Raw genomic sequence first — 24,620 nt, 5'->3', positions numbered from 1 at the left:
TAATGTAACGAAAACTTTACTTAATCCTACAACAAAAAATATTGTATTTCTGCATTTACAACAAACTTGCTTAATATTTATTTTCAAAATAGAATGTTAATTAAATATATTCATGATATAAATTATTAGGTGTTTTATCTTGCATATACTCAATCAAAGTGCGCGCCAACCACTTACCTAAAAATAAGTGACCATCAAATTAAAAGATAGAGCCATCACTAGTCAATTTTCTGATATGGCAACACTTGAACATAAACTAATGAGGAAAGCCGGGGAACTAAGCAAGTCATTACTTCCACCTGGCTGTTCGCACGGACTTTCATTTCATTTATTACCTACTAAAGATATAGCGTAATGAAAAATTCCAATGTTTGATATTGTTGAATAACATGCGCTGTTTTATATACTTACCTATTATTCTGCAAACTCTTATCACTTGTGCTTATAATATATAAAATCCGACAAAGCTTTTGATCTTCAAATTACCATAGCAGATAGAGAAAATAAGATTTGTATACCAAAACAAAAGGTAAAATGGATTATAAAATTTTAAATTTTTCTTGGTTAATTTATTAAAATGAGTATTTTAAATTATCTTAAACTTGCTTAATAGGTTTTCTATTTCAGGGTTTAAATCATTTATAATCATTTTAACGTGCACTCTGACCATTACGAGTAGCATGAAACTTTATCTAAAAGTAATTTCTTTTCAAACCTAAAGAAAACATTTTAAAATTAGAACGCCAAAAAAATCAACAAACCATCAATATTTTGACACGAAACATCTTGCGCATCAGCATAGATTAACTAAATTGCAGTATCCTTCGATTTTCAGATTACAAAGTAGTCATTGCCATATTAAAAAGTCGGCGTTAGACAAACCCTCTAAGGGTCCACTAGCCTTTCAGTAAAAAACTATAGAATATCGATTGAGCGTCTAATGGCGTAATTACTAGTTTCCCGCCAAAATTAACGCCTCAAAATTCAACTGGGCTACTATTTACACATTATCTTTGACAGACCATAAAGGTTATAATTATTTTTTTAGAAGTTGCGTTTTGGATAATCGTAATGGATTTCATAACATGTGGTTTCCGTGCATTCTCTTAACATTTCAAACATCTGTCTATTAAAATATTCCTCCGACTTGAAGGTATTGGTTTCTTTTTCATTGGGTTTCCAAGATATACTATTTCGATATAAATATAACAATACATAATCATATGTTTTTTGAACTTGGTATACTTGTTGATACATTAAAATATTTATAATACATCGAAACGTATAATATCGTAACATATCATAAGATAATAATAGCATAAATATGTTGTATGGGCTAGATTTAAGAGTAGATGTGTACAATTAATTTCTACTGTAATTATAGGTTCGATTTTTAAACTTAAAACTAGTAATATCACTTGCATGCACAAATGGGTTTTTAAACAATTACTTGCCGTTTTTGCTATGGGCGGGTTGAAAAAACAAATTACACGTACTTCCCTGTAGTGAATGAGACGTTTCTCGGTAAAACAAACAACGTATCGATGTATGTCATTATTAAACAGCCATTAAGTTCACGCGTCTGCGGAATGCCGCATCTGCAACACTTTGTTAATGATATACAGTTTATGGATACGATTGAGGTGTTACTATTACGTAATCTATATTAGTTATGGAGAGTTCTGATTTCACATTTTCCTAGGTAGGCTGAGTTATGATTAGTTTTTTAGATCAAAATGCCTTGGGGTGTCTAGAGAAACTTTTCTGGCGCTCGGGTCGTGTCCCGTTAGGTGTCCAGTCTTGGTCTTCAGTCATACTGGCCTATATGGTACACCAGTTAAATCATAGCTTATTGAAACAAACTTTTTGAAATGTTTTCCATCCAATTCTTGTAGCAATTTTAGGTTCTTTAAGACACAAATTAATAAGAAGTATTTATATATTATGTTTATTTCCAGCAAGTGGCAACACCGACCGTCGTGAAAAAGATACTACGTCTCAAGCAAGAAAACCCTGGTATGTTTGCGTGGGAAATTCGCGAAAGACTTCTCAGCGCGAGAGTGTGCGAGCCACATTCCATACCCTCTGTGTCTTCTGTTAATCGTATTTTGCGGAACAGTGGCCTCGCCTGGAGTGATGATGAACCTAGGAACCCTCATGGTACGTCTTACTTTTGATATATGTCTTAGTTTAAAATCTGCGACATATATCAAAATTGACAGAAGCTCTATATTACATAGTCATTATATAAATTAAATAATCCCGTTTCATCAGGTATTATGATGACAAGGACGATTACACTTTCTTTTTATACCGCTTAAAATAAACAGTACATAGTGAAATTATATTAGTTTACTAAATAAAATAAACCAAGAAGAACCAAATTTAATTAAATATACTATGTATAACAATACATCACGATAATAAAAACTAAATTCGTTCGTTCGTGATTTATGTGTCTTTTTACTCTTTAATGTATCTTTAATATTTTATTCCTGTTTAGTTTTGTTTAATAACTGTGTATTACATGTATTTTGCACTACTTGCCTATCTTATTTAATACATTTATTTTTTTTCTTTACTCACAGTGGTTGCCTGGAAGAGATCGCTCGTAAGCGATAAGGCCGCCAGTTGCCCTCCTTTTGATTTAATTATGTTAATTTTTATTTTGTAGTGTAACGAAGTGTAAATAAATAAATAAATAAATAAAATAAATAAATTATAAGAACAATATCAAGCTGAGTATAAATACCAATCGCTTAACGCTCTAGTATATATTTTTTATTAATTACTTGGACTTACACCTTTCTTGTCGCTATTTAAATAATTATATAAAAACACGTGACATAGTTCCGCTAATGTAATCTAATATGTGTAATATGTTACACTAATTTACACTCGTGGACATATACTTAGACAACTATCTATCAACTCGTCTTGTGTTAAAGAAAGCTAGTAGTTACTTCTGCATACAACATTATATAACAATTGTGTTGTACTTACTCTGAGATAAACAGTGCTTCGTATCTATGTATAAGTTTTTAAATGATTATATGTTTATATGTTTGTATATGTTTTAAAAACCAAAATAAGTTAAAATATAGTGTCCCTTACAGTTAGTTAGAATTAGTACATCACAGAAAATAGTTTAATCGAAATTATCTTATGAAATACCTATCTAAGTATTACTATACTACAATTATTATAATTGAAACACAAAGTTAAAAGATCACGTGATGAATTGTGATCTTATCGCTAAAAACGATTACTTTCAGTCAACACGAATGAAGTAATGATTGATAAAAATATTATTAAAAGGTACGAGAAATATACTACTAAGAACACATGACAAATATACATTTCGCTTTTATTAAAATGAAATAGACTTCCATATTGGTCCAAGATGTTCATTATCATCTTATCTGTCAAGGCATGATTGATTTGTTTATCAAGCAAGAAACTGTAACAGAACAACATTAAATTTGCAATTAATAATAATAAATGCTGTTTAAAAAAATAAAAATCACGGCGCATAAAAGGCGAGTCGTTTCTGGATTCGGTGCAAAAAAGGAAAAGAATATTAATTATATCAGTCTTAATTAATTGCCCGTGAGTTTATTTACACTGTGAAAGGCATTAAGCACCTTGAAACAAAACTCGTAAACTTAACTCGTTAAATATTTTGAAACATAGACAGGTGTATTAAAGTAGGCGATGTATAAAGGTCCATTTTATATTCAAATACTACATTAATTAATTCAAATTATGTCGCGTAATTTACTAGGAATTAATTAGTTAATTAATTAGTGTTATTTAAGTCGTGTGCGGCTTATTATAATTATTATTTAATTCAACTTATGATTATCAGTTATATACCTATTACGTGAAGTTATTGTCGTTGTTCGAGTCCTAGCAAAACAATATTCTGGGCCTACAAGTCTGTTTGATGATTAAAACTCTGCATCTATTTTAATGGTCTCAAGGGACCTTAAAAGATGAAAATTTGGATTGCTATTATGTTATGTTTCATCTAGTCATTTCAAAACGAAACGAGATGGCAAATATATTGGTTTCTTCCTTTTTTTTAATTTTATAAGCAATAAACATATTAATCAAAATCGGACAGATTGTGTTATTTTAGTTAATAACTCATAGCTTTTAAATGTCATTTTTTGAAATTAATCATACTGTCTGACATGTAGAACATCCAATAATTCACCTCACGTGTCAACCCGTAAATTATTTAACATTTTCTTTTATTAAGGGCTATTGACAGCGCTTGGCATTTGTTTTAGACCATAACGTTGTCCATTTTATGAGCGTGTTTAAATTTCGATGTCATATTTATTGACAACATTGTCGTCCAGTGGTTATGGCTGTCGTAAATTTAATTATATTAGCAATTTCGTTTTGAGTATAATTAATGAGTTTAAAGGCACCACTGATAGAACGAATGATTCGTTTTTGCATCTCTTATGTAAATACTTGTTGGCTTATGATCCATGTATGTATATGCATTCTTATACATGTAGTGAATTTGTTCATTAAGTACCCAAAAGTAACATATGTCTTTTATTTTCTAGAAACCTACGGACAACCAGAAATAACACAAAACATGATGGACTACATGAAGAATATGCCCCATGCTCTACCGCAACAAACACCTTACTTCCCTCACACCGCAGTAAGAGTTCCACCACCGCAAACTGATTACGATAGACGTCTAGCTACCACTTGGCTTCTAGCAAACCAGCAGGCGCAACTACTCAAGCCATACCCTATATCCCCCTGGCAGAGAGTCATGATGCCCTACCCAGACACTAAAACCTTCTCCCCCTACTCTCTAAATATTCAAGACAGGCCAGACGAGGTCAAATCTGAAACGTCAGAACAAATATCAGTGGAAGCCAGTGACGACAGCACTGATAGGCCTGAAACCGACGACCAAGAATCAAAAGTTAAGGAGAAAAAGAAAAATCCATATTCTATCGAGGAGCTCCTGAAGAAACCCGATAAAATTGTCAATACTAATCCTATAGGGTTCCAGAATTTTCTTCGGCAACCAAGCGGCAGTTTTATAGAGTGCGAGAAGACCTTAAGCAATCGAAGCTCGCCGGCAAGTTATTGCTCTCTGCAAAGTGGAGGTTCGAATGATTGCTCTGTGGAATCGAGTTCCGAAAAGAACTAGTCGATGTAATATCCCTTTCCAAGACATTAAATATTAAGTTAAAGACACAGAGTGTAGCCATATAAAATATGTATCTTTGCCATAATGTATGCGTTCATTAGCATTGTGTAGCTATAAAAAATATTTAGGTAATTTATTTATATGTAACTTATTATTATTTTATTTATAAGAAAGTTTTTAATGTATGTTAGTCTAGTTTTAGAGATTATTGGGATATCTGTAAATACTTCTAAAGGTTTAATCATAATACTGGTTAAGTACTTTAACAAAATATTAAGAAAAAGTGATAAATACACATTCCAATATTTAAATATAAGATTTAAATAATGAAATGTTGACGACTGAAATAATATACACATAAATAATTAATGCAGTATGTATTGTAACTATGTATGTATTTTAACACACTTAAAAAACTGTTTCGTGTTTCTTTGATAACCTAATTTGCATAACGTTAACGTTACTTTTTGTAATAAACACATGAAACATAATTTATGATTATCTTCTGTATAAAAATCTTATGTACATAATACAATTAGGTGTATAAATGTATTTTAGTAGCACAATAAACCAAATATCAAATATATTGCTTCTTTTTTATGAAAAAAAAATGATCAATTCAAAACTCGCCTATATTAATAGAGTGTTAGTATAATTTTACGTCGCATAATTACAAGATTTGTATGTAAATTCTATTGCAATGCGCAAGAAAAATGCTAATTCTTATAGAACCTCAGTAATTTCATGCAAGACTAATGCCTAGGTAAATTATAATATAAAGCGCAACATTAATCATTTATTGAAATTAAATTATACAATTCACTATGTAGTTTTTTGGTGTTCTATGGTATATTTAGTGGCGCCTACAGTCCCGCGGATATTGATGAAACTTATTAAAGACAAATATATATATTCAAGTTCGCAGTTATACAGATGCTAGCGCCACTATCTTCTTTTGTGGACTATTCCTAATGAATTAGCTTTCTACGCCATTGACTTCTTTTGTGAACTATTCCTAATGAATTAGCTTTCTACGCCATTACGAGTCAGACTAATTTTATTACTCAATGTTGTTACTTTGTGCTATTGTCATTGCGATACTAAAGTGAGAAAGTGGTTTAGTCTTGATAGTAGGAGAGCCCACGATGCTAAATAGGGATTTATTCAAGCGTCATAGTGACCAATTGGGTTGCGATATACCATGCTTAGATAATAGCTTAGATAATAAAAAGAAAAAAATGTTGTATATGGATAGCACCTCCCCCAAGCTTAATGTTTTCTGCTTAATCTGAAGAAAAATGGTAAATATGTATTCTTAGAATCCAAAATGATAACACGAATTACTTATTAATAACAAGTATCTACGTACTAATAATATATCCTTAGCTTTGCAATAATGCTAAAAGGCGCAAACACGATACTACGACAGAGATTCTTCATTCTGTAGGTGCATTATTTTATTAGTGTTCAGAATAACACAAGATACCTTACAATAAATAATTGTTTTTTTATCGAAATAAATTAATAATGTCTATGGTGTAAGAAAACCTTTAATATACGGTCGAGGAGAACGCAAATAATAAACAAATAATATTATTTATCTCTTAAATATTAAGATTAATCTTTCTGGTGTCCTATCATCTACAATGTGTTTAGGAACAAACAACAACTTTTGTGTTAAAAGCTCATAAATTATGTTCTTATATAAAAATTCATGGCACTTTTGTATTTTGAATATATCCCCAGTCAAAGAATTAACTCAAACTTGGAGTTGCTTCATGCTTGACAGATAGATGTCGATGATCAATTGTCAACATTAAAAAAAAAACAAAACGCCAAACGTGACAATGTCCATCATTTATGAATAACAATACATGTGAAGAGTGAAAATTGTTGTATTGTGTTGTTTTTGTATTTAAATTGTATGATAAATTTTATCTTAAAAGTAATTTATTATATAAGTTATTTGCGTCTGGAAATAGCTATAATTTGTATTTACCGCGTTCACTGTCTGCATATGAAAATAATTCGAAACATTGGAAATACTTTCTTACATCCTCTCCTCCTAACAATAAGAGAGACTCTCTTATTCAATAATAAAGAATATAAGATAACTATTATGAGATTTATATATTATTTCAGTGTATAGTTCATGTTGTTTTTAATTTTTTTGCAGTCTTTACCTTACATATTTTTTAAACTGCAATGGATACAGATGATAATCTCACAAAGCAGGTGAGGGTTTCCTACCATATGCTGTTTATGCTTACAACTTTATATACATTACCATTATTTCATACTTCTCCTACTTCCAAGCAGATTGAAGAAGTTGAGGCTCTCACATCAATCTACACTGATGATTTTATAATTGACAGTGAAACACACCGGTCATATAGCATTAAAATTAAGGACAACAACAATGAAGTGATATTAAGTGTGACTATGCCATCAAACTATCCACTTCAAGCACCTCCTAAATATGAGTTCTCAGCTCCTTGGATGGATAGAAAAGCAAAAGAAAATCTACGATATAATTTAGAGGAAGTTTATCTGTATGTTATTATTTAACTACATTTTATGTAATTAATTTTAGCATTGAAGTAAGCTTATTTCTAAATTATCAAAAATTGGTAAACAGTTTCTAAGAGTAAAATGTTTATATATCTATGCTTAGTATTGATATATCTATTTTGGTAGTATTACAAACCTTAGTTGATTAAAGAAATACATGTTTTAGTCTATTTAAACTTGAAAATATATTTTAACTGAATATTAGTTTAAAATACTCTGTTCTGTTACTACAAACTTTGAAAACTTCTTGTCAATGCAGGTACTATAATAAAAAAAATCTGTTACAGAGAAAATATTGGTGAAACTGTTATATTTCAATGGGTTGAAAAAATAAGAGAAACATTACAAAAAATCAAGCCCCACAAAGAAGTCAAAAAAGAAAAGGTCATTGATGTAGAAACATTAGATTTGTCACAGGTATTTTCAATATATTTCTCATTCGAAAACATGTCTTCATAAAAACATTATTTTATCTTTGATTATGTTTCAATATTTTTAATTTGTACATCATTTTCAGTTTCTTTATAATCAAATTATTTTTGTAAGTGATAAGAGAATGATCTTTTAGGAAATAAATTAAAATTGATTATCTGCAATGATATATATTTAAATAATTTTTCTAGCAAATATTGTGTATGACTAATAATTTATGATTATATTACTGCACATACATACAGGCACAGAAGGCTGATCACCTACTTGCCTATTAGTTGAACAAATGATCATGAAACAGATACAGAAATCTAAGGCCAAGACTTAAAAAGGTTGTAGCACCATTGATTTTTTATTTTTTAGGATTATATTACTATGGATTTTTTTTGTTTTTGTGTCAAGACATCTTATAAAATATAAATGTTTTCCAATTGTAGCTGGAAATTAACTGCCCAGAAATAACACATGGTGAAGTCATTATTGATAGGAAAAGCTCCTTTCAAGGCCATGCAGCTGAAGTACACAGCTTGGATGATGTTATGTAAGTGTTTGATATATTGCAATGAAGTGAAGAGAAATGTGTTGAGCTCGGTTATTGCAATGTTGTTTATATTGTTAGTAAATAAAATTATGTATTTCTTTAAAAATCTGATTTAGATTTGTCATTTCAGGGCAGTCCTCTTTAAGTTAAAACAAAATAAAAAGATTCAAAATGCAACACATAATATGTATGCATACAGAATAGAGCGACAAGCAGCCAAGGGCACTACAATACTTCAAGATTGTGATGATGATGGGGAGTCTCATGCCGGGGGCAGAATGCTGCATTTATTGCAGATTCTAGACCAGAAGAATACACTTGTGGTGGTATCAAGGTGGTAAGTATAATAGGTGGTAGTAAGCTTTATCTACAATATCTTAGATCTTTTGTTCTCAACTGGCAGTTTTGTTGGAATGCACTAATGGCACAACTAAGTATATTTAATAACATTTTCATTACTTGAACATTCTAGACATTTAAACCATATTTGTTAAAGCTAGTAAGTCCTGCCATGTTAGTAAGTTAATTTTAAATTAAGTATGTACATATATTGCCTGTACAGCAAGTGAACATTTCTACTGTTTTCAATAATCTGATCATATTAAACAACAATGTGTGGCTGTATATTTTTGGCTCATTGTGCCACATACTTCTGCAGTTTTTACATTTAATGTAAAATTTGTTTTACAGGTATGGAGGAATACAATTAGGTCCAGACAGATTTAGGCACATTAATAATGCAACTAGACAGGTTATACAACAAGCAGGCTTGCTTAAAAAATGACATTTAATATTTTATAGCACATAAATCCAAGCATATAAATGCGAAAATTATAGGCAATAAATTGATGTATCTATTTTTATAGAAAAATGGCTCTATGAAAATCGATTTTTCTATATTAGACTTGAAATGTAAATACATTTTTATTGTTAGAAGAGTTTTTTTATTTACGTCAACTGTAAGGGCACCCCGTATTATCTAGGTACCAGTAGTGATTTCAACACTGCAATTTGCACTACTATTTATCAATAGCAATACGAATATTTAAAGACGTAGGTACATTGAAATTGAGGTTCCTTGTTAGAGAATGTTAATATCAGCGCTACTACAACAACTTTTACTATTACAAACAACTATTTATTATCGCTGCTGCACATAACCTATAAGAGAAACAAACTGTATAAAATTCTTTTTGGATGCCTGTATACAAAGGCTTTGCTTATGAGCTGTAGGTATCGTTGCTAATTGTTACCATCTGCATTAACATAAAACACGGTTAGATACGAAACAAAGTACAAAAATATTATGTCAATAACATGCTAGAGCCTACATATTAAGATTTAAGACATATGTATATATGTAGCTTGGACGAGGCTCCAATGACGAATCCCTGCTGATAAATCGTAGCAGTAACACGCTGTAGGTACCTACGGATTCGTAAAACGAAAATAGAAATAATGTATGTACCCAACTGTGAATAAAGGTGTGTCATTTCCCAGCTTTAGTAAAAATTAACAGCACAGGTAGTTTAACATTTAATAAATAACCCGTAAGTAAAATTTAAATTAATACTTTCTTCACGATTGTACTTCTTCCTTTTGTAGTTTAATAATACAGAAGAACCAATATGACACCAAAAATCTTCAGTAGTATAAAAATCACAAAATCTGTCATATCTCATAAATGAATAATGTCAAAGATAGACAAAGATGTAAATCTACACACTCTCTAATAATGAATTGTCGAAGATGATCCAAGGTATTTTTTTTTTAAAGACGACTAATGAACTTACTCAAAACAAAAGCCACAACAACCTATCATACATAAAGGAAACGAAATTGATTATGAACAAAAAATTCCTAAACTAGATTTTCTTCACAGTTCTAAAGTCGACACTATAGTAGGAAATGCGTGGAAAAATATTAAGTATGAAATTGAGATCAAAAAAAATCTATATAAGTAATGCATCCTTCCAGTACTGTTATGACTGCCAAACATGGGCCCACGTTTGTTTGCCACCTCACCACCGCTCAAAACAAAAAAAATGTGGTTTACCAAAGAGCAATGTAGAGTAGTTTGTTGAATATAAATTGAAGAGAAATTACGAATTCTTACATTAGCAAAAGGACAAGCATAAAAGACATTACAAAGAGTATGGAAAAGGAAAAGCGAGGAGCCGAGAAGTTTAAAAAAATCAGAGAACAGACAAGCAAGTAACTTGCCCGCAAGAAAATCTTTTATTTATTTTATAATAATTACACCCTAATTTAACTAACTATATTTTGTAAAAGATCAAAAATAAGTCTTAGGTACTACTCCTACCCTAATAATTATTATTTCTACAATCAAATGTACTATGGGTTATATAATTTTGCAAAAAGAACTATCATCTTTTATTCCGAGCATTATTATCGGCAGTCTTCACAGTAATACATTTCTTATCCATGAATTTTAGGAGGTCCTGCAACAACATTTGAATATATTAAAAATTAACAAAATTAGGTAAGCCTATATGCACATACAGTTTTTTTAGGAATAAAATTTCGCCGCTAAGCGTTTTTATTACACATCAACTGGTTGGAATGATGTTTAGCCTCATGAATCGCGGCTGGAGCGCATGTAGCCGGTGGAATGGGGAGGGGCACAATGGGCGAAAACTACGCTAGCGTAAGTCATACATGATCTGATACAGACCTTGTACAGTGTCACCTTGTGTCTCTGGCACACCTGACTCCTTTTATTCAGGAGGAAGTAGAGGCGAGAGAGGCCAAACAAAGCCTTCTTGCGAACGGAAGTGCATACTGCTATTGAGCGCGACTCCTACATACTTGACAGACTTTTGCCACGGAATGGCTTGCCCTCATAGGGTTGCCTAAGGTGGATTTTTATCCGCGACTAAGCGAGAACAAAATAACAACTGCGACTATCTTCTCAGGATTAGCATTAGCCAAGCGACGTGGTTGCGATCAGTATTCTGTCCACGGTAACACCTCTAATATCATGTAGATAAAATGTTGAAAAGAAAATTTCCAACGTCCCAGTTCTTTAATATGGTAATTACTATCTTACCTTGGGGTTATATCTATAGCCAGCAGCAATTAAATCCTTGTGTACTATATCTATATTGATTGGTTCATAACATAAAATAGCTTCCCTCAGCAGTCGGCGACATGATACATAATTGTGGAATGCTATATGTAATGGAACACGACAAGAATGTACCTAGAAAGGAAAATATTATTATTATTTTTATTTATGCAATAATCTGCACAAATTATAATAAAATAATGAGAGGAACAGGCAGCCTTGTCCTTTTCAAGCCATATCCACTTGTAATCCACATACATAATATTTACACTATAAGAAAACACTTTTTAAACGGATTAAAGATATGTATTATTATTAAAAACTCATAATTATTTATATAATTTTAAATTTTAATAATAATAGTTTTAATCCATTTAAATAGAGTTTTCTTAATGTGTGCAAGCTATGTTAACAAAAGACAATATACACTATAACCAAAATAAAACAAACAATGAAAAGAGATATAGAGGACATGTGAAACAAATTATTAATGTATGATAATAATAATTTCTAAATTATTCTAAAACATGTATATCTTACCACCTTCATTTGGTATCTTGTATGACCTGAGTTTGAACACTTTAAAATAACATCTTATTTATATTACTATTGTTTAAAAGTGACGCAAGTAAATATTTAATTAAAAGATACAATAGATCTTACAGAATGTGTCCAATCCATTTAAATAGAGTTTTCTTAATGTGTGCAAACTATGTTAACAAAAGACAATATACACTATAACCAAAATAAAACAAACAATAAAAAGAGATATAGAGGACATGTGAAACAAATTATTAGTGTATGATAATAATAATTTCTAAATTATTCTAAAATATGTATATCTTACCACCTTCATTTGGTATCTTGTATGACCTGAGTTTAAACACTTTAAAATAACATCTTATTTATATTACTATTGTTTAAAAGTGACGCAAATTACGAATTCGACAGCCCGGACTCCCAAAAAAAACCAATAATTATATAACTACTTTATTAATTAACTTATAATTAGTTTACAAAAACTACATCCGTTATCGATGCTAGATACGAATATAATGCTCACATATTTTATTGAATTATAATTAATAAAATGCGGTGAATGTTGAAACAGCAGAATGATTCCTCGAAGCCGGCACATTGATCATACACGTGCCGCGACGTCAGCGATCTTCTTTAGGGTACCGTATGTAATTCCTCCATCCTCAGAACAGCAACTATTTGAGCACTTTGAGGGAAAAAGTTGCTGGTACTCCAGGGTTTTCAGAACAATCAGGAACAGCATATATAGGGTTGCTTCTTGGTTCTCCTTCTGGTGTAATAAGGTTCTTTCGTAGGTATCGTCGGAGAATATAGACAAGGAAAATTATAACTATACCAGATACAAGTGCATAGAGAGGCAACGTTGTATGGTATAGTGAAGAATCAAAGCGGGCAAGACGTATGGGATTCTGTAGCATAATTCTATTTTCCAGGTGATGTAATTTATCGAGATTTAAAGAATTTAGAGTAATATGTGGAATCTCATCATTTTGAATTTCAGTGAAATTACTTTGTATCTCGGTAATCTTCAGCGGCTGTCCCTTGACTTCATCTTCACTATTGGTTATCTTAAAGATATCTGTTCGTAGTGAACATTCATGGGGAATGGTTGCTAGGTAGCTGCCAGATAAAGATACATATTCGCGCCGTTCACATCGAAGTTCGACTTTCGTAGGCTTTGGGAAGACAATAGTATAGTGTCTATCATCTAGTTGTTCCATAGCTTGTCTTGTGATGGAGACTTCAGTGGGGCTACATGATTTATCTAAAGATTGATGAATGATGATACTCTGGATACAATCTGCGTGCTCTCGTGGCTGATAATAATTTGAACTTTCCTCACAGAGAAGGTATTCGCCAATCTTCGGGCATTCGGTTTGCAAGTACATGAAAAATTTCCCATTGGTTGCTATGAAAGGATGTATAGGTATAAAGGTCTGGCGGAATTTATTAGGAACAATGGAAAGCCTAAATAAGTCGTAACTATCTTTAGATATTATAGGAATTCTAAAAATTATAACAATTCTCTTACCTATAAAATAACTACCTGGTTTTATAAGATTATAATATTCTCTCAAATCAATATCTAAAATTTCATTATTACTATATATTTCTCTTAATCTACTAATCATATATTCTAAGTTATCTATGCTTATCATACTATGATGCGTGCTCGCTGCACGTATAAATCCTAAGATATTCTCTATTCTGATTAACTCTAAATATAAATCATCTGTATTTTCAGTAATAATATCTAATAATTGAGCGAATTTAGCAAACTTAGCTTCCAAAAAATAATGCTTATCCACAACTAATCGCAATGTTTCATTAATTTTAATTTGGTTTTCAGCTAAATTACTAATAAGTTGCGAATATTGGCTCGTCCAATTTTTATTAATACTGATATGGTTATTTAACTCCGAAACTAATTTATTTTCATTTGCTTCTAACAATTGTATAGCTTTATTAAATCTTTCAGCATCTGCATGATCCAAGTTTCCTGTAAGACCTTTAATTAGTGATCCTAATCCATTAATAAGTCCTCTTTTTACCCTAGAAGGTTCCAAAGTTTTTAATTGAGAATCTATTTTTGACAATTTAGTATAAAGATAATCAATCTGAATTTCATATATAGGCAAAGTAGTATTGTCTAGTTGAATTTTAAAATAGTCTAACTGTTCATTTATAGAATTAATACGATTTTCTAGTTCCGAAAGTTCTAAATATTGTATAAAGGTATGATAATGGGATATTAACTTAGCTTGACCAAGTTTAAAAGGTAAAAGTCCAGGTCCATTGTCAAGAGTCTCAAGTTTTATGTCTGCTGCCTTCGTCATTGTCAGTATCAGTATTAGTCGGTACCTGTAACAATTTCGATGACTTTGGTACTCGTTTCAAACGACATTTAGCAATAGGTCCCTTTTTCTTCGAAGTGTAAATGTGTATGGGAAGGTCTGCAAGGACTGTGTCGTGAGTGTATCGCGGTGCTAACTTCTGTCTACTAGCTAGGGGGTTCTTAATAAAAACTTGCTGATCGGGTACATATTCAGTTTCTGGCTCACGATTTTTATTTCTATTAGTCATTAAATTCGTACGGTCAATAGTTGTAGCTTCATTAATTATTTCATATACTGTCTTCATTTGGTCTCTATGCGTTATAATGTACTGTTGCATAAGGTGTTCGGCTAAATTAAGATCTAAAGGGTCTCTAGGATCAAAATGACCTCTAATTATATCGTGTGGTCTACATTTGGTGAAACTATGTACTGAACTGTTATAAGCTAGGATTGCATAAGGTATTTGATTTATTGCAGGCTCATCTTTATTTTTCAGGTGAAGGATACGAAGGTGCTCTAGTAAGGAGGAATGGAATCTTTCAATAATTCCGTTGTCATTAGGCGAATGAGCTAGTGTTCTATGATGATTAATTTTATGTAGCCTAACAAATTCTGCAAAGAGTTGATTAGTGAACTCAGTCCCGTTATCTGTCACAATAGTCAAAGGTAGTCCATGATGAGTGCTGAAATTTAATAGACCTTGGATGATACTTATAGCTGTACCATCTCGTAAGTGGTATGCTTGGCCGTATTTTGAGAAGGAATCTACAAAGGTAAGGTATTTTTCAGCTTGCGCTGTGAATAGGTCCATATGAACTATCTCAAAGGGCTTTGTTGCAGGTGGTACTATGTTAAACTGTGGTCTAATTGGGTTTCTATCATATTTAGTCTGTCCGCAAATTGTACATTCATTTATGTATTTAGTAATTTCTTCCCTCATTTTAGGCCAGTAATAACGACGTGACAAGGCTAAATAACATTCATTGATGCCTCTATGGTTAGTTTTTCCTTCATGATAGTGTTTAATTATTTCTTGCTGCCGTAAGTACTCCTTAACATCTTCTAGCTCGGTTTTTACTAAAACCAGATGCATAGAATTACATTTAAAGTTATTTTGTAAAATTGGAATTAACGAATACATACCTAATGGTGGAGTTATTTTAATGGCAGTCTTTATTTTAGGATTGATGAATTCTTTTACTGCATTTATAACGTCTTGTTCTAATGAAGATTCTGAAACTTGTATATGTGTACGTGTGTGAGTATCAAAAGGTTTAGTTACATGCGGTCTTCTTTTAATGTCACCTACTATAGTCAAGCAAACCTGTCTATGGAATTTGTTCAGAGGTTCATCTGTGATGGGTATTTCAAGAATAGGATTTTCAGCGGATGTATGTGCTGTTGCAGTAGTAGATCCTGGTGGTTCAGGTCTTACAGACACATCTATACCACATTCTTTGAGAAGTGATTCTATTTCCTCATTATTAATTTGTACACGGGATAAAGCGTCAGCGTTAGTATTAAACTTTCCTTTTTTATAAATCACAGTATAGTCAAATTCACTCAATTTTAGTCGCCATCGTGTCAGTCTCGAGTTCGGTTCCTTCAAATTCATAATCCACTGGAGTGGTTTATGGTCAGTTATAATTTTGAATTTCCTACCAAACAAATAGGGTCTAAAATACTTAGTTGCCCATACTATTGCCAAAAGTTCTTTCTCAATTGTACTGTAATTTGATTCACTATCACTTAATGTTCTAGAAGCATAGCAGATCGGTTTGTCATAGCCTACTGTGCCTTGTGAGAGTACTGCTCCTAAAGCTACGTTGGAGGCGTCTGTTGTCAGAATGAACTCTTTATTGAAGTCAGGATATTGTAGTATAGGATCGTTAGTTAATAAGGATTTGCATTTCTCAAAACATTTTATATATTCAGAATCTAAAGTTATTTTGTTAGTCTTTTTAAGACATTTTGTCATTGGTTTCGTCAGTCGTGCAAAATCAGGTATGAATTTCCTATAATAACCTAATAGTCCTAAAAATTGTTTAATTTCTTTTGTTGTTTTAGGTAAAGGATACTTTTCTATGGCTCTAATTTTATCAGGATTCGGTTTAATACCTTCATTACTGATAATATGACCAAGGTAAGCTGTTTCAAGTTTCAAAAATTCAGATTTGTCCATCTGGATCTTGAAATTGGAGTCTCTCAATCTATCAAATACTTTTTCTAAATTAATTATGTGTTCTTGCAAAGATGTACTAAAGACTATGATGTCATCAAGATACACTAGACATATCTCATTTTGTAAACCCTTAAGGATGTTATCCATTACACGCTGAAATGTCGAAGGTGAATTCTTAAGTCCCATTGGCATACGTAGAAATTCAAAATGACCGTGTTCTACGTTAAATGCGGTCTTCGATATGTCTTCGGGATTCATTTCGACTTGGTAAAAGCCAGATGCAAGGTCAAGAGTCGTGAAATACTGACATCTACCTAATTTATCTAAAACGTCCGTGATATTTGGTATTGGGTATTTATCGTCAATAGTCTTGTCATTTAACTTTCTAAAGTCCACTACAAGTCGCCATTTCTGTCTACCAGAAGCATCAGCTTTCTTTGGGACTACCCAAATGGGTGAGCTCCAAGCAGAGTCAGAGGGTCGTATGATACCTTGTTCAAGCATTTTACCTATCTGTTCCCTAACTTCTTGACGGTGTACAAAAGGATATCGATAACTTTTGGTGTATACTGGGGTTTCGTCATAAGTCCTAATGCTATGTTTGATTTTATTAGTGAAAGTTAGTGGTTCACCTTCAATGTAAAATATGTCAGCGTAGCGCTTGCAAAGAGTTTCTAAATTTACTCGTTCTTCGCTATTCAAATGGTCAGTTCTAAGTCTGTCTAAAACTTGGTTTACTCTGTCTGAGTCTGGTTCACTGTAAGAACTTTCAAAGTTAAATAAGTCAAGTTGTAATGGTCTGTCAATTGGAATAACTGTGTCTTCGTCCGTCATGTTTTCGACTTCTACTATACCAGTCTGATCAGTCACATTAGTAATACATTCATGGATAATACAATTACTTATTAATTGTTCTGGTATAAATACGTCACCATCGTCATTATGTATCGGAATACCAACTAAACGAGATGATTTTGCTGGTATTATTTGATCTTTGTATTTCTTACATTGATAACGTAGTAAAGGAATTTTTGCATTCTCAGTAATTAATACATCATCTCTGAAATCAATTCTACAATTTTCTAACAAATCTAACCCTATTAAACCATCAAAATAATTATGAAATTTATAGATAAATAGTTTAATATTTTTACAATCATTAAATTCAGAAAAACTAGGAATAGATATTGAATGTTCATGAATGCTTGTTACTCTAGAATTAGTTACTTCAAAAGGATCATAAGTTTTCGGAATATTATGAAAATACTTATCCACTGCTTCAGGGCTTATAAATGATTGATTTGCTCCTGTATCAATAAGAAATTTTAATGGTGGATTATTAATTTTAATGTAAGGTAATTCTTTTTTTGACTGTATATTTAACTCTATTCTGGTGCGGATTTTTGTTGGCTCTGTTGAAAATCCTGACCTTTTTTACCATTGGAATGTTTCGGTTGAATATCTCTACTGGTTTTACTAGTACTAGGTATATCATAGCGAACATCCTCTACTGGTGGTAAGTCTCGAAGTTCATAGTACTCATTATAGTCATAGTCACAATTAACGTATTGGTCATTATAGTCATTATAGTCATAATCAGTGTTACAATAATTATAGTCAACATAATTATTATCGTATTCATAGTCATCATAATCATAAAATTCATTAAAATTAATTTCTCTGGACTTAAAGTAATTCGATGGAGGAGGATTGCCAAATTTCTGCCAATCATGACCAGGAATTTTAGGTGGTAATGGTTTTGTCACAAAATGACTCACCCCACTCATAGGCTTAGGGCCAGAACTATTTTGTGAAGGATATCTGTAAGGTATCCTAAAACCACTGTTATGGTTAGGCAACGGTGCTCGGAAAATTTGCTGAGTACGTGTTGGATGCATAGGCATGCGCTGATGATTATTAAATTGAGGATTAAAATTAGGTTTTTGCCAACCTGGTACTGGTAAAAATTTAGAAGGATTAAAATTATTATTTATAGGAGGAAATCTAGGCTGTGTAAGTTGTTGGTGTGAGTTGTGTGGTGTCAATGATGATGATGGTTTTCTTAGATCTGTTGCTAAATTATTTCGCTGTTGCAAATACATGACATTAAGTTCATCTTGAACAAATTCCAAAGCCTTCTCAACTGTTTCAGGTCTCATACATCTTATACGGGACCCGAGAGGATCTTTTAAACCTCTTACAAATGCTTGTAAAGTTAACTTACGATATAAAACTCTTTTAGCTTCTATAGTTGTCTCTAATGTCTCGTGTAACGATACATAAGACATTATAGTGCTAAAAAGATTTTGGCATTTGTCATAAAATTCCTGCGGAGTCTCGCTAGATTGTGTCGCTAATGCTAAGTCATTGTAAAGAGCGGTCTCATCCCTTTGGTCAGAAAAATTATTAATTAATGTATTCCTAATTCCTAACCAATTTTCAGGAATTCCGTTTGAGTTTATTGTACGAGCTGCTGGACCAGTAATTTTGTTTAAGATGCCATTGATAACACATAAATTCGATAATTCATATCCTAACTCATCTTTCACGCATTGAATTACGATCTGATCACAAATTCTAATAAATCTAGGAAGAATATGTGGGTTCCCATCAAATTCAGGAACTGGGCGAAGGGCCTTATACACTGTATCAGGATCCATTTTATATTCTAAATTACTTAAATTTAACTTTAAACTTTGAGGGCAATTCAAGCTCTCAGGAAAATTATTTAAACCTACTGAAGGGCGATTCGAGCCTTCACTTAATTGACGATTCAAGTCTTCACTTAATTGACGATTCAAGTCTACTAAACTACCCCTACGAATTTTATGCCTGGAGGACACAGGACTATTTTTCATAGGATGGAAAATTGTGACGAGGAGAAAGCAACACTGATGGAAAAATGATTCAATGTACTCACATAACTCGTCGACTTCCCTGGTTTTCTTTGAGTTGCACTGAAGTTTGAGTACGCCCCGGCTGCTTCTTAGAGATCTTTGATGCTTCGGTGAACGCTTGAGAGCGACAGCTAGAACGACCGCGCGCGGTGTCGAATCTAGACCCCGGATATCTTCTTTATAACGATCGTAGTAGCCCCGAAACTATCCTACCGACTGCGCCAATTACGAATTCGACAGCCCGGACTCCCAAAAAAAACCAATAATTATATAACTACTTTATTAATTAACTTATAATTAGTTTACAAAAACTACATCCGTTATCGATGCTAGATACGAATATAATGCTCACATATTTTATTGAATTATAATTAATAAAATGCGGTGAATGTTGAAACAGCAGAATGATTCCTCGAAGCCGGCACATTGATCATACACGTGCCGCGACGTCAGCGATCTTCTTTAGGGTACCGTATGTAATTCGCAAGTAAATATTTAATTAAAAGCATATAAAAATATTGATTAATCGTATTAATTAAACTAAACTTTAATCAATGTAAGTTTATATTGTATGCATTGGTACAAGGAACTTTTGTTTTAAAAAAAATTGTTTCTGTAATTTAAGATATCGAATAATATTACCTTAGCTTTCTCTCTCTTCTGGAACACCCAATCCTCTGGTTCACAAGCAATATTCTTTATAGCTGGTGTATTATCAGTTTGGATAAAAATATTTTCTTTATCACATACATCTTGAGATATTGCTGGCGATTTTTTAACAGAGATATTGTTTTTTCTTGGTGATTTCTGAGACTTTCTAGGAGACTGGCTTAAGTTTCCTGTTATAATCTTTTGAGGAGAATTCAGTTTTTGCTTTTTTGTAGGAGACCCATCCTCACATGACTCAACTACTGGATGAGTTTGATTGTAAATGTATGTCAGTAGTTGTATTGCTAAAATAGAGATAAAATTAATTCTCTTTTGTTAACATAGCTTTTACACATTAAGAATTTATTATTGATCACCGTGACCACGCACGCTGTAAAGCACGCGAAACGTCGGATAATTTTAAATTTAAAATAATGTAAATAATTATAAGTTTATAATAATAATACATAGATTCAATCCGCTTAAAAAGTGTTTTCTTAAAATTAATTCTGATAAAATAATATTATTGTATTTGTTTAAAGAGCTACTTTAATATTATATGGAAAATAATATTGTTGATATACTAATTATTGTAAAAACTAAATAATATTTAATTAATTTACTTATAATGCTACAAAAACCCTGGTTATAAAATATTACCTCTTTTCCTTTTAAAAGGTTTCAGGCCATATTTCTCAAGTTCCTTATTTCTTTCTGGCGATGACATAGCTTCAAAATTTTGCATTGGTGTCACATCAACTGTTTTTATAATGTATTCATTATTGCTGGGTGTTTTGATAATCTCAAAGTTTTTTTCTTTGACAGGTGTAAGAATGCACTCTACTGAATTCTTCTGACAATTCATATCAATGGAAGGCAAGTCTTCAAAATCATTTTTAATACTGTCAACACAAATATTTACAGAATAGTTTAATTCTTGATCTGATAATTTGTAAGATTCAGAATCACTTGCTAGCTTTTCACTGTTCGAAAAACTTGAGTTTTTGTTTTGAGTATTGTATTCATTTGAATTATCAGTTGATTTAGATGCATTAGTAGAATTTTTAATGATCTGATCAAACATGTCATCATAATCAACAGACAAATTATCTATCTTGCCAAGATTATACATTTTACTTAAATCAGAATTTCGACTACAATAATTATACTCTTTTGGTTGGGTTAACTCAATATTCTCATTAGAACTATTATCTTTAACAAAAAAACTTATATTGTTTCTGATTAATTTGTCAGTTTCAATATTACTTTCATTATCCCTAGATTTAAAATTAGGTTCTTCAGTGACTAATTTGTCATACAAAGTATCATTTATATTATCCATTGTACCTTTTTTATCTTCACCTCTGACTTTTATATCTGGGAAGCTATCACATGTGTCAGAGGATTCTGTTAAATTCATGGTATCTATTGTTTGTATGTTCTCTTTAATTACATCTGCAACTGAATCAGGTACTATTGAAGCTGTATTGATTTCATCTAAAATAATAACTTTATCACATTCTAAAATTTCTAAAGAACCCCCTGTTTTTCTGCAATTTACATCCTCATCAACATAGACAATGGTATCATCGTCATTTAATTCTTGTGTCAAATCAATTTTATCCTCAGAATAAAAATCCCTCCCAATACATTCTGTTAGTTCCATAACATCATTTGCAAGTCTTTTTGATACATTAGCAACTTGTGGTTTTATATTGCTAGGCACACATTGTGTAAGATCTATTGTATCATATATAACTATGGGTTTTGATAATTTAGAAGACATATTCAATATAGTTGATACTTCTTCATCAAACAAATCGGGAGATTTACATATGTAGCGTGAAATTGTTGTTTCATTCAAGCTTTTTGAAACACAAAATGCAACAGTTTTTTGTTCCTGTAAATCAGTTTCTGAATCTATGTATTCAGTCACCATTGAAAGTGGTTGAGAAAGTGTATCATTTACTATATAATTTTTTTCATTATCATTATTTAATATATCAATATCTTTATGTTGCAAATTATTAATTTTTTCAGTCAATGATAATGATAGTGTTTCATTTGAAAGTATTTTGCTCGACATTGCTTGTTCAACACTTTCATGAGAAGTATTATAAAATAGTCTCCCTGTTTGAAAACTATAATTTCTTAGTTTTACATAACATATATTCTGAATAATAGCAATATAGCCACTAAGAAATACATCCAGTTCATCTTGAGAGCATATTATATCATTAAAGCCAATATAAGGCCCTTCAAACACTGGACTTTGACACCTGCCTGGTATGTCTGACCAATTTCGTAAAAAAATTGTGTTTAAAGATTTCTCAATCAAACCATTCACATAAAATACAACATCATTTTTCATTTCTTCAAATAACATACAAGTAGTTTTGTAATAAATAGAGTCCTTTTTTAAATTACTTTCAATAATTATATCATTACTATTTGAAGAAAGAATTTGCATATATTTTGCAGATATTATTTGTTGTTTCTCTTCATCTGAAGTTGTCAGTAAATTATATCTTTTTTGTTTTATTTTATTCAAATTAGTAGCCTTCACTTCTGGCACTTGGAAACCATATTCTTGGAGTGTGGTTCTAATTCTATTACATTTTTCACGAGATGTTAATGGTTTTGTTACGTCGGTGTCAATTGGACATTGTTTAGAATCATGTAAGGAGTTTGACAATGCAATTGCTAATTGTAATTGTTCAGAGTCAATGTCTACACCAGAATTCTTACATATTTTATTAAAATTTTTAGAATACTCAATTAAATCATTTTTTTTCTTGATAAGGGTACGTATATCCTTCTGCCCCTTGATACGCTTTTGACATTTTCTCTTGGGTGGTTTCTTATGAGGATTTTTAGGGCCAGCTATTTTTCTTTTCTCTTGAAATTCAGTTAGGCTTTCATCCAGTACAGCTTCATTTGAGAAATATTTACTTGTCACTTGAATTTTAGATGTGCTGGCACTGAGGGGATTAAAACAAAATTTAGTAACTACATATTTATTAAAACTAAATGAAAATAACAACTTTTAGTACCTACCCATGACTAAAACTATTTACATTCATGTTATTTAAATGGTAAATCAGGCCTTTCAGCTTCTTTCATAGCCTTCCGTATTTGATCTCCAGATCGATTTGGTAACCCTGCCGCAATCATTTGTTTTCTTTCGACTTCTTCTATCGGGTCTTCGTAAAGGGTTTCAACAGCTTTTCTTAGATTTTTTGTAGCGTCTATATTACTGAAATATAAATAGCAAACATTTTAACCTCAAATTGTAGAAGAATCGTCAAAGGTGATTAAAAAAACCTTACTGAAATATCAGTCCACAAACTACTCCAACGGTTAAAATACCTATTCCTACAAGGTTTCTAACTGTAGCCGCAGGCGTACCCTGTAATCGTCTAGGTTTCCATCTCGAACTATCGACTCCGATGGCCATATTTGTTGTTTTGAGTTTTCTTTTAATAGTTTCAACAGACAAACCACAGATTAGAGATAAAGATAGTAGGTTCACAGTTATGTTACCTCTAAGAAATGGCACTGGCTAGTTTTTCTGTAACGTACAAGTTGGCATTTCTGTCCAGACACCTTGCAAAGCACCTTGTTTTTATTTCGTATTAATTATTATTTTATCGTTGCAAAAAAATAATCGATTCCCTAAATAGTATTTTTTTAATATATTGATAATATTACTTACTCTTTTTTAAATTAGAAATGCGCTATCGTAAACCATGGCTATCCATAGTCCATGTCATGCCCTGTCCGTTAAGTCTTGGTTGTGTGAAGTTCTAAGGAGAGCGCCTTCAAAGTTAGGAGACACGACAAAAGGATCTTTCTTAGCAGGAAACGAACAAACCTGAGTCTTTGTAGGGTTAAACTTAACAAAGATGCTAGTACCCACATACAAACTTTCAATATCTTATCGTTGCATTATTAATATTTAAATCACAGTGCTAATGACTATCATGATGATATGAATAGAGCAAATTTTATAAAATGACTGCACATGCAGCGCAAACGATGAGTGTAACGGGAGAGTCACGCCTGCCTTCCATTGCTCGAGTTTCGTACGGAGTCCGAAGTAACTGTATGAAATATAATGAAACAAGTTCAGCGAGTTTTGTACAGAGTCCGGGGGAAACTCGCTCAACTCGCAAACCTCGTATGTGACTCGTTCAA

General features: G+C 31.8%; 4 protein-coding genes across 11 annotated transcripts in view; 2 read left to right on the top strand and 2 right to left on the bottom strand.

The window, feature by feature from the left end:
- Positions 1 to 5,476, top strand: part of LOC123710955 — a 39,759-nt gene extending 34,283 nt beyond the window's left edge. Inside the window, exons 5-6 of the mRNA XM_045663297.1 lie at positions 1,959 to 2,160; positions 4,584 to 5,476. Of these exons, the coding sequence (XP_045519253.1) occupies positions 1,959 to 2,160; positions 4,584 to 5,188 (807 nt within the window). The 3' untranslated portion in view covers positions 5,189 to 5,476. The remainder of the gene's footprint in view (positions 1 to 1,958; positions 2,161 to 4,583) is intronic.
- Positions 5,477 to 7,045: 1,569 nt separating this feature from the next.
- Positions 7,046 to 9,662, top strand: LOC123711331 (protein IMPACT-A-like). Of its 6 annotated transcripts, none has more exons than XM_045663863.1 (7): positions 7,046 to 7,110; positions 7,365 to 7,423; positions 7,564 to 7,740; positions 8,047 to 8,176; positions 8,629 to 8,732; positions 8,863 to 9,069; positions 9,423 to 9,661. In XM_045663863.1, the coding sequence occupies exons 2-7, from the start codon at positions 7,404 to 7,406 to the stop codon at positions 9,514 to 9,516; spliced, it is 732 nt and encodes a 243-aa protein (XP_045519819.1). In that variant the 5' UTR covers positions 7,046 to 7,110; positions 7,365 to 7,403; the 3' UTR covers positions 9,517 to 9,661. The 6 variants fall into 6 exon arrangements, with proteins under 6 accessions (XP_045519819.1, XP_045519814.1, XP_045519815.1 ...); XM_045663858.1 differs by having other exon boundaries at positions 7,508 to 7,740; XM_045663859.1 differs by having other exon boundaries at positions 7,072 to 7,133; positions 7,508 to 7,740.
- A 1,334-nt stretch (positions 9,663 to 10,996) lies between these two features.
- Positions 10,997 to 23,643, bottom strand: LOC123711329 (structure-specific endonuclease subunit SLX4). 3 transcript variants are annotated; one of them, XM_045663853.1, is made up of 5 exons: positions 23,481 to 23,643; positions 21,084 to 23,404; positions 20,418 to 20,728; positions 11,803 to 11,955; positions 10,997 to 11,194 (listed from the first exon to the last, which is right to left on the bottom strand). In XM_045663853.1, exons 1-5 carry the CDS (start codon positions 23,504 to 23,506, stop codon positions 11,120 to 11,122), a joined length of 2,886 nt encoding a protein of 961 aa, XP_045519809.1. In that variant the 5' UTR covers positions 23,507 to 23,643; the 3' UTR covers positions 10,997 to 11,119. The 3 variants fall into 3 exon arrangements, with proteins under 3 accessions (XP_045519809.1, XP_045519811.1, XP_045519810.1); XM_045663855.1 differs by lacking the exon at positions 23,481 to 23,643 and having other exon boundaries at positions 21,084 to 21,325; positions 21,771 to 21,902; XM_045663854.1 differs by lacking the exons at positions 10,997 to 11,194; positions 11,803 to 11,955; positions 20,418 to 20,728 and having other exon boundaries at positions 21,174 to 21,325; positions 21,771 to 23,404.
- On the bottom strand, positions 12,887 to 20,109 carry LOC123711330. The gene is made up of 2 exons (XM_045663856.1): positions 19,799 to 20,109; positions 12,887 to 14,721 (listed from the first exon to the last, which is right to left on the bottom strand). Coding segments are annotated over exons 1-2 (1,689 nt in total). The 5' UTR covers positions 19,801 to 20,109; the 3' UTR covers positions 12,887 to 13,034.
- Positions 23,644 to 24,620: the final 977 nt, after the last annotated feature.

The sequence above is a fragment of the Pieris brassicae genome, chromosome 6, assembly GCF_905147105.1.
Source record: "Pieris brassicae chromosome 6, ilPieBrab1.1, whole genome shotgun sequence".
Lineage (NCBI taxonomy): Eukaryota > Metazoa > Arthropoda > Insecta > Lepidoptera > Pieridae > Pieris > Pieris brassicae.
Note: the sequence above shows the minus strand (reverse complement) of the source record. Positions and strands in the feature narration are given on the sequence as shown.